We start from the raw sequence: 10,786 nt of genomic DNA on the forward strand, positions 1-10,786 counted from the left end.
CAAACCCTCTGCTGTCACATGACTTCAGGATTGAATTGATGCCCATTTTAAGAACCTGCAGAAAGAGGAATCCAGTGAGAATCACTCAGTATTCATAATTAGAGGTCGACCGATTTATCGGCCGGCCGATATACCGGGCCGATATTTGGACATTTTTCTCCATCGGCCATCGGCCGTATTTTCTTTTAAAAAGCCGATTTTTGATCCGTTGTATAAAATGACGCAATTTCTGATCAGGCACATGTGCGGGCAGCTAAAGCTGCCCCTCAAGAAAGGACCCCTGTGGCACGCTGCTGCATTCAGCCAGAGCAGGGCGTGCCCGGTGGAATCCAGGCTGTGGGAAAAGCCTGCTCCTGTTGCATCTGCAGTGAATAATGGATTTGTTGAACATTTCAACGTTTTTGTGGCTCTGTGGCTCCAGTCTGCAGCTTATCAGTGTTTACTGCAGAAAAAAAGTTTGGCCGGGGAGCGCGTCGTGCCGCTGTGCTAACGCTGCTAACGCTGCCGTGTTCGACCGTCGGAGAGTTTTTCTTTTTCTTCTTCTCCGTCGTCCGGTCGCTGCACAATTTAGCGCGGGCAGGGCGCCCGGACTGAACAGGTCTGGCGGAAACCCTGCATATTGTTAGCTTCAAATGCTACTTTGTGATAAGTTTTAGCAGTAAGAGATGAGCTGGTCTGAGCTGACTTGACTTGTGCGTGTTCAACCGTGTTGGTGAAAACACATCACTACTGTCGTTAACAACAGAACAAAGTTAATAGGAGGAATTGGCGAGATTTAAAAAAGAGTAAATAATCAATCATGGGGCTTTTTCTGAAGCATGTATTGGCCACCCGCAAATTCCACATAATGCATGACCGGAGTTATGTTTTTATTTGTATGTATGGCTTTTTTACAGCCTTGTTTCTGACTACTTTTGTTCAAATTAAATTAAAGTTTAATTTTCTTTTTTGACACTTTAAGAAGAGTGTGAATGTTTACTACTGCTTGTTATTACATTGTGTGTTTACTCAGACAAAATATTTCATTGTTTTGAAAGCAGAATAAATGTTCAGAGGACTGGACACCACTTGTTGTAATAGATTTCTCTAAGTTGCTCAGAAATTGCTGCGTTTCACAAAAATGTGATAAATAGAAATATATTTATTAAAAAATCGGCCTAAATATCAAATTGGAAAAACCGGCTATGCATATCGGCATCGGCTGCCCAAATTTGGAAAATATCGGCATCGGCCCCCAAAAAACCCATATCGGTCGACCTCTATTCATAATGTGTCTTCATTTACACACTTACTTCAGCTGCAGCCCCATCTGGATCTCCGTTCCAGGGACAAAGACTGAGGAAGAACACTGCATGTGAAGGGAGTCCAGGTAAGTTCTCCACCAGCACGGGGACGCCCACCATCACTTCAGAGCCTGCTGCTGCTTCAAATGCTGCCGTCAGCTGTGGCCCAACCCGCTGGTGTAAAGTGTTTCCGATCGTTGTAGTTTGAAGATCGTGGCCGATCATTGGTGATACCAGTGCATCAGCCTGAGAACAGGAATCCACAGCACTGACTCATCTGTCTATAAACTAACCATAAGCTGCTTGAACAAAGGTTTTCAGCTGTTTCAATGAATTCTTCTCACCTGTTGGGTTTCAATGGTTCCCTGAATGATCTCTACGTGGACTCCGCCTCCTCGGGTGGTTCGTCCTGCTGGGATCTGTGCAGCAGCTTCCATCTGGATCTCTGCACCACTTGATGGGCTGTTTGTGGTCAAGGTTCTGTTTCCAGAGGCCAAATTGTCCCTCAAAGAAGACCTGCCCTCTACAACTTCTACTGTGGAGTTCACCTGGGAAAACTCATCTCTGGCCTGACGAGAGCTGAAGGATCCAAGTAAAGAGTCAACTTCCTCCACAGCTGGACTCTTGACTGAAACCTGTTCTGCTGGGTCAAATGGAGCAGAGCAGGCAGAAGCCTGCAGACTTTCCCTCAGGGAACCATCAGGATGTAATTCATAGTCTTTAACCACTTGGGGGTGGAGGTGATGGAGGAATCACCTGTGGGGTCTGTGGGAAAACATGGTGTGATTTTAATCCCATGATCAGATGTCACAGGAAAAATCATTCAGCAATACTGGTGTAATAGACCAACAGAGGCAGATTTATAACAAGGCAGACACAGTATGATGAAGCATGTAATTATTTACAAATGTTCATGGTACACACTGCCATCAACCTGATATATTGCAGACAGAAAAAAATAAATTATAATGATCTCATGATTAATGTTCACAGGCTGTGTCAGAAAATGTGCTTTATGATGATGAGACGGAGACTGACCCGGGCTGGACAGGTGGAGGAGGAGGAGGAGGAGGTGGAGGAGGAGGGTGTGTCCAGAGGTTTGAGGGTCCAGATTTTCCTTGACATTGAATGTCAGACTACCTTCTCTTAGCTGTAAAACATGCTCCCTCCGCTGCAGCACCGACTGTTGATCTAACACAGAAGGGGTCAGATTAGTCATTTCAAGAAAGACATGATGGTTAAATGGAATTATTTTCACTGGTTCAGCTCAAAGAACTTCACTTGATCAGTCTCTGCTTTCCGACAGTCACATCTTATGGCATTACTAGACAGTTGCCAGGAGAAGACAGGACTGTGTGTTGTACGTGTCTGTCGACTGGACCTGTCATTAAAAGGAGAATCCCCGGAGAAAGCTTTCTCTCAAACATTCCACATGGTGTCAGAAGCTCTTTGAGATTGACTCTTTATAGAAATGGTCAAGTTCACAGAACTTTCCTTTCTATAAGTCCACAGACTGGCCTGACTGGAAACGGCAGTTTGAGTGTTTCAGCTTCGCCACGAAGCTTGATCAGGGACGATGGCCAAGTGCAGGTGAGCTGCCTCATTTATGCCATGGAGAGCGAGGCGGAAAACATCTACAAGTCATTTAGATTACCCAGAATGATGACAGCAACACTTTGCCACTGTAGTGCAACTCTAAAAAGTAACTCAGAGAAGCTTTTAACACCACTTGATTTAATACATGGATCCAAGAAAAATTGTAATTAACTGATTTTGATAAACGTTCTAAGTTTCAAACTTATTCTTTTCAAGTTATGAATAATTAAAAATGTTCCTAATTACATCAACTTAATTTTGCTTGCAATTTGAAATCAAAATTCATTGTTGATGGGTTTAAAACAAAATTCAAGTTGTTATAACTTAACAAACTTGGCTTGATAATTTAATTTAATTTCTTGATAATTTTTTTTTAAGTTCCCTCTCATCACACACCATTCGTGGTTAGCAGGATGAAAAACCTTGATACAAGCAACATTTCATGGCAAGTAAAATTTATTTCTAATAGTTCTAGGACATCACATCGACATAGTCAGTGTTGGTCACAGCATAAAGGGAGCGGGCTCTTTGAAGAATTTAACAGTGATGATGGTATTGTCGCAATGAATCATGGAGTTTGGGATGAGATATTCAAGATTTAAACATTGATTCATGATTTATTTTAAAGGCCTGTGTCTGCCTGTACAGAATCAGTCCACATAGGCTATGACAAATAATCACGATATAAGGTTCAACAAAAACTGACGATGTTAACTACTTAAAAGTGGGCAGCCAATTTATTTGAGTAATCAACTTAAAAATCTGCATTTATTAAGTAAGCAGTACTTAAAATGATCTTTGCCTGATGACAAAAAATGAATTCACTCAAAGCAATATAGTTTTGTTGTTCAATGTAATTTCTAATGAGGTTGCCATAACTTAAAAACACTAATGCAAACTGTTGCGTTGATTTTTTTGTTGAGTCTAGACATTTGTTTTTAGAGTGTGGGGAAGTTTGATGAATCTTTTTCCTCGCATGGAGGAACATTATCCATGAGCGTGCACGTTTCCATCAGCGAGCACAGCGGGCTAGGAGACAGGGCACAGTGTTTAATCTGAGCCTGGTATGATCTGTTGGAGCACTGTGAGTTCGGTATACTTCGAGAGAGGAGAATATCCACATCTTGCACGAATACACAGGGTGTTAGCTTTTTAGCGTTTACACACGGCTAAGCTAGTTAGCTTTACACCCAGCTGTACATCATATTCCATATTGCATTACTGGTGTTGTCTGAACATGTGCTTTGTGTAACATTTCTGCAGGAGGACGTGAGTCACTCCTGGACCAGCAGTCCTCCTCCTCTGGACCCAGTGATGGTTGCAGGGAGGTGCAGCACCCGTCAGCAATCACTCCATCTCACCCAAAACATCCACTCCACCTCCAGCCCGACTCTCCCTGCTGTGTTACGAAGCACACAGCTGCTCTGGGTTCAGCAGCAGCCTTGTTCTACTACGTGTGATGCTTAGCCCACCTATGGGCTTCGCTATTGGTACTCTCTTTGGCGCTAGCCAGACACTGAGACAGATCCAAAAACTGACGCGCCAATCCCGCACATGCGCTGGCATACTGCCATGCCCCTCACTAAGGGGATATAATCAGTGTGCGCCCACACAACTTCCTTCTTCTTTCTCAGCCATGAGACTGATCACTAGAAGCTCCCACCTCTCAAGACAAAGATAAGGACAAAGACCAAGACTAGGACATGGCCCAATATGAGTCGCTCTCCCGGCGTCGGGCCTTTTTCATCATCTGCTCAGGTAAGCATCTAACTCTGCGTGTTTCTTCGGCTTGGCCTCTTCTCCTGCTGGAAGAGGTTCAGTGCCGGACTGCCTTCTGGGGAGCCGTGTTCCCGCTCCGCACCAGGGAATCTGCCCGGCGGAGCGTCTCGATGGCTGTCTTCACCACAGCCTCGCCAGGGCACTCAACACTCATGGGGACGAGGCTCCAGCGTCACTGAGGCCTCCTCCCGCACATTTTTTCCAGACGTCGCGCCTGGTCTCGCGCCCTGGTTTTTTCCTACGGCCAGGAGCGCCAGGCGACCCCACGCCCCGCCCCCCCGGCGACGTTGGCGGCGGATGGAGGGACGCTCTGGCTGCGACCAAACACATTGTCCTTGCCAAGGTGACGGCATGTGACTAGCCTCCGCTGATGCGCCCAGGGGTTTCCCCGGCCATGGGTGTTGAGCGTCTGTCCTCCGACGACGTTAGTGGCGCTGCATGTCACTGGGGTGACATGGGGTGACACTACACTGGGGTGTAGTGATGCCAGCTGAGGCGCTCTGTCTTCCCATCCCCCCCGGTAGCCGATAGTATTACTGCATGGATGGCAACCCCAAGGTCGTGGGTTCGAATTCAGTGGGAATTGGAATTGAGAAGTGAGCTGATATGATGTGACTACCGAGTGCAACTCCTCATACACGCCACGTGGCCTGGCTGTGGCCTTGTTTTCCTCCACGACAGGCGCTCCACCATCTGCCGACGTGTGATGCGGAGCGCTGCCTGTCCGCCGTCCGGCGAGGAGCGCCGAGCGTGCCTCTCCGCTCGCTTCCCTCCATGACGGCCGGTCCCACTTTGCCACCGCGGTCGCAGGGCACCCGGTCTGCCGGGGGCACTTGGCTGTGGCCACGAGTTCTAAGGAACCAGTCCTTTGCATCACCTGTCTTGCTCGCATCACTGGGACGAGCTGAGCGCAGCTGTGCCTTCTCCCGGTCCATGGCGGCTCCCCCGGACGGGATCATTGTGTTCACAGGCATCATGCTCACGCCAAAACGGCATATTGCGCTAGATGAGGGTCTCCTCCTCCTGCTAAGGTGGCCACCGGCGCTTGTGAGACACACAGGATGGGTTGTCCATGGTGACGTGGTGTCGGTTACCGAGCATCCAGTTTGGCCCTCACGGCAGTGTATAATGCCGTTCCGCTCGTGCTGCCTGTCCGCCTCCCGCCAAAGAGCGCTGAGCATCCCTGTCCTGCGCGGCTTCTCCCGCCCATCCTCTGACAGGCTCCACGATGGAGTGGAGGAGAACTTAAAGCTCGTGTCCGGAGTTTCTGTTCGTTTCCAACGTATGTATCATTTTTCAACAGAGCTTAAATGTGTCAGTCCTGGTTTCGATACTACAATGTAACATTAGCATAAAGCAATATAAAAATTTATTTATGAGCCCCGCCTTCGTCTCATAGCCCCCCATGTTATCCCGAAAAAGCGCCGGTCAGCGTCAGCCAATAGGATTTCGAGCTTCCGCATTCCTCAGTGTTGTCAATCAAAGTGCGGAGCAGCAGAGAGCACGGCCGCTCGCGCCAGCAGAGGAGAGTTAGCTCCGCAGCAGCCGCCGCGCTTACCTCGTATATATCCATGGTCTGCTGAACATCCACCGTAAACAGCTCAACATGTAGGATGCTGTAGGACTCGTAGGCTCTCATTTTCACACCGACAAATAATTCGCGTGCACAATTAAAGGGGCTTGGCTTGTCGCTCATGAAAGCAGAGGGAGGGCGGAACCTCGAGAGCATTGGATTAAAAAAAAAACTCTCTCTTTCACAAACTCCGGACACAAGCTTTAATGGTGCCTGGACCATGATTGGAGGCTCCGTGCAGCGGAACAGCCTGGCGCTGTTTTCCTGGCAACCAGGGTTATCAGCGTGTCGAGGGCCCGATGCGACTCGGGACCATGCCCTTCCCACCTGCTTCGACTGCCGCAAGACGCGTCGCACTCACGACACTACGGTGTATTGCGCTGGATGCGGTCCTCTCACACGAGCTCTGGGCGGCAACGGCCAGCCGGCAGCCTGGCACTCGTGAGGCACACAAATCAGGCGACCATGGTGACGCGGTGTTGATTCCCAAATGTCCCAGTTTGGCCCCCTTGGCAGTGTAGAATGCCGTTCTGCTGGTGCTTCCTGTCTGCCTCCCGGCGAGGAGCGCTGAGCATCCCTCTGTTTGCGCCTCTCCCCCGCCCTCCTCCGACATGCTCGCGATGGAGTGGAGGTGTAATCGCCGGCGCGTGGACCATGGAGAAGCGGCATCCCTGCAGCAGGACAGCTTGAGGCTGTTTCCCCAGTGACCGGGATTACCAGCGGTGTCGGGGCCCAATGCTACTCGGGACCAGACGGCCCCCTCCACCTGCATTTGCTGGTAGCGAGATGCCGGGGACCGGCCAGACGGCTGGGTCCCCGCTGCCTCCCAACCCGTGCTGCGTGCAGCCCTTTGTTATGGGCCCCCAGCCTTTTTGCTTGAGAGGACTGGCGGGCCGGAGCTCCTGAATGTGAACGTGGGTACAACCGCTTACACTTCACTTTCAAAGGATCGCGCGAGATTTGGTCCGCTCTCACCCTGATCGTTCAGGACGCTGACGGTGCAGTTACGCCCCTACAGTTTGCATGTTGCCTGCCTGCTTCAAAGGAATCCTCTGCATGAGGCCTCTCATGCCCCTCGTGTGGCCGCGCTTATGAGGTAGCATCCTCACCTCCTTCGTGCGACTGTTCCGGGGATGATGGCTGTGGATTGCTGGGGCCTCTGCACATGCGCAGACTCCAATGATGGTTCAGTCGCCTCCGCCTTTCGGGGATACGGGACAGGGTCGGGAAAGGTCTCAGTCCCGTCCCAGGCACAAGAGGATCTCCTCTCTGGCTGGATCCCGGTTCTTCTCCAACAGGGAGTCCCATGGGCTGCGTCCCAATCACGTCGAGGTTGTTCACGGACGCGTCTCTTCAGGTTCAGGAGGCACACTAGGCCACCTCGTGGTGGGCGGTGCCTGAGATTCCACGCCCATGTCACATCAACGTGCTGAAATGACTGCAGTGCAGCGGGTGCTGCTCCATTTCGAGCCCAGGCTGCAGGGCAATCATGTGTTGGTCAGGTCAGACAACACCACGGTGGTGGCTTACCTGAACAGACAGGGAGGGACGAGATCTCCCTCCCTGCATCGCAAAACGGCGGAGATCCTGTTTGTGGGCGGACCGGCAACTGCCCTCTCTGAGAGCCCGACACGTGCCCGGGGTTCTCAACGTCAGCGCGGACATGTCTCAGAGAGGCCTGCTCCCTGACGAGTGGAGCCTGTCCCCCCGAATGGTAGCCCGACTCTGGCACAGGTTCCGGCCCCCTGCTGCAGACCTTTTCACCAGTGCAGAGAACGCACGTGTCCACTTTGGTTCTCGCTCAGGTCGTCAGACGATGAACCCTACGCCCTACTGCAGGCAGCGGGCACCCTCGAGTCCCGCCCATCCTGGCAGAAGAGTCTTGGCCTGGATGCTGAGAGGGTGAGACTAGTTGGGCTAGATCTCTCCCCGCTGTGGTGTCCACCATACGAGCGCTAGGACCCCCTCCACTGTCAAGGCTTATAGGTCTTGGTGGCCACCCCTTCGCGTCATGGTGCTCGGGGAGGGGGTCTGGACCCTGTCTCTCCACTGCGCCACAGGTGGGGTGTTGGAATTCTGCTGGCTTTGCTGGATAGCGGGTCACGGCTTGCATCCACTCTCCGCGAGTGTTTGCAATCCGCAATACACGGGGGCCACTGAAAGGATTTGGGCGTTTTGGGCTGCGAGCAGTCCCCCCGCTGGTGAAGCGATTTCTGTGAGGGGCGGTGTAGGCTGCGGCTGCCCCCCAGGCATGTAGTTCCCCGTGGGACCTCCACACTGTGCTGGATGGTCTGGGGGACCCCCTTTCGAGCCTTTGGAGCAAGCTTACTTCCGCTTTCTTCTCCACAGTTGCCTCCTTTTGGCGTTGGCCTCTGCAAGAGGGTTGGGGATCTCTGCGCCCTGTCGGTCCACCTTTCCTGCATGACCTTCAGTCAGGACAGGGGACTGGTTCACCTTTGGCCTTACCTGGCTTTTCATCCCAAGGTGATCACTTCGGACTTTCGGTCGAGAGTGATCCGGATCAGGGCACTTTGCCTCGCCTGGTTCGTCAGTGGATGACCCTCGGCTGCGGTTGCTGTGTCCGGTCAGAGTTATGCGTTGCTACGTTGAGCACACGGCTGGTTTTCGCACAACAGACCAGCTGTTTGTGCGGTATGGGGCCAGGGGGCATGGAGCCCTGCTGTCCTCCCAGTGCCTTGGCCACTGGGTTGGTGGCGCTATTGCGGCTGCCTATGAGGCATGGAACCGCCGGCCACCTGCGGTGATTCGCTCTTATTCTATGCGGAGCGTTGCTGCTTCTGTGGCTCTGTAAAGAGGTCTCATGGTGAGTGGCATCTGCCAGACTGCCTCTTGGGCCTCTACATCCACCTTTGAGTGCTCCTATCTGATGGATATGCGCACAGACTCTGCGGCCATGACAGTTTTCAGCGAGAACGGTTCTGTCCACCTACCTGCAATCCCAGCTAACCTGCTTCATTTCTCCTGAGCTGCTCAGAAGAAGGAAGTTGTGCGGGCGCACACTGTTTATATCCCTTTGCTGAGGGGCATGGCAGTGTGCCAGCGCGCGTGTGGGATTAGCGCGTCAGTTTTTGGATCTGTCTTAGTGTCTGGCTGCTGCCAGAGGGGAGTACCAATAGCGAAGCCCGTAGGCGGGCACGCACACACTCGTAGAACTGTAGTTACATTTAGTAACTATAATTTCATGTTGTAGATATTGCAGTAAACCATTCAGCATCTATACTGGTATTCTATCAGGTAAAAGCACGTAGATACATTCACCACTACTGCTCAACTGGATACTGGCATGAATATCCACCAGTCTACAGTACAATGGATGCAGAGTACTGAAATAAATATATGCTGCTGTTTCTGCAGCTCCAGTTTGCTCTGGAAAACTGTGGATGTTTACGCTGAACAGCTGTCTCTCATCAAGTGTTGCAGTGAACACAAACTGTTGAAGCAACAAAAACACACCACGACAACAGACAAGACTGAATCATTACAGAAGAGCAGAGCAGTCAGCTGATAGGCTTCACTCTGCAACTGAACCCTGGGAAGAAGTCCCACATGTCCTGTAATGTTACTGTCCAGGAATGTATCCACTACCTGCCACCACAGTGTCTTATGGGTGAATGCAGGGTATGGGTGGCAGTGCCTTGCTTAATGCTCTCTTTCAGCCTCTGGTTTTTAACCAGGAGGAGGCTGGAACACCAACCAGACCTGACGGTGCCCCTGAGAAAAAAATCCAGGCTTCAGGTGAGCTGGAGGCACAACTGAGCTGGGAGCTGCAACGTGACGAACTGCAATGTCCATCAGGAGGATTGGCGTCTAAACCTGCAATTCCTTGAAGATGAAGCAAGGCAGCGAGGCTGAATGAAGCTGATTCAGCCTCTCAGCCAGGCAGGCAGCGGAGCGGATGGATGCTGCAGGTCTGACCCCGGCAGCAGAGCCAGGCCTTCAGATGTTCCTGCAGGGGGTTTCTCTGCTGGTCCAGGTGCTGAGAACCCAGCGTTACACAGGACGACTCAACAGCTGGCGGTGTTGATGTCCTTTCCAATAAAAACAGTTTTCACACACCATATGTGTCTGAATTTATTGGTTCTTGCTCCGAAGAAGCAAAGTTTTTGCATTGACATTGCTTTCTAATTGTGCTGAAGGGAAAACGACTGAAAAATGAAATAATTTATCTGTAAAAGTTGTACATGGTGATGTTTTTTTTGTTTTTTTCCTTTGTCCTGTTCGGCAGCTGGGCCGTGCAATATTGTATGATGGGAGACTTTTACTGTCCGAACAGATTTTACTGTTAGCAGCAGGAGGAGGTTGAATCTCCTTCTGCTGCTGCCTTTATTAGAAACTGGCATCTGGCATGGCTGCCGGACAGGACCGGGACAGAAACACTCGGAGAGCAAGAGACAGAGAAAAAGAAAAAATAAAGACGGGGGAAAAGGGGGGGGGGGGGGGGGGGGGGTGTTGCATAACATATATACATTCCCAATACGACATGTGACAGTGATCAATCCACAACCATAGCACTTATAACTAACAGAGAGATTAA

General features: G+C 50.9%; 1 protein-coding gene across 1 annotated transcript in view; it reads right to left on the reverse strand.

Moving 5' to 3' along the window:
* The window catches only part of LOC115386164 (GTPase IMAP family member 2-like), a 14,752-nt gene extending 9,117 nt beyond the window's left edge, over positions 1 to 5,635 (reverse strand). Inside the window, 1 exon segment of the mRNA XM_030088385.1 lies at positions 5,360 to 5,635. Within this exon segment, the coding sequence (XP_029944245.1) occupies positions 5,360 to 5,635 (276 nt within the window).
* Between the last annotated feature and the right edge of the window lie 5,151 nt (positions 5,636 to 10,786).

This window comes from Salarias fasciatus, chromosome 3 (assembly GCF_902148845.1).
Source record: "Salarias fasciatus chromosome 3, fSalaFa1.1, whole genome shotgun sequence".
In the NCBI taxonomy this organism is placed as follows: Eukaryota; Metazoa; Chordata; class Actinopteri; order Blenniiformes; family Blenniidae; genus Salarias; species Salarias fasciatus.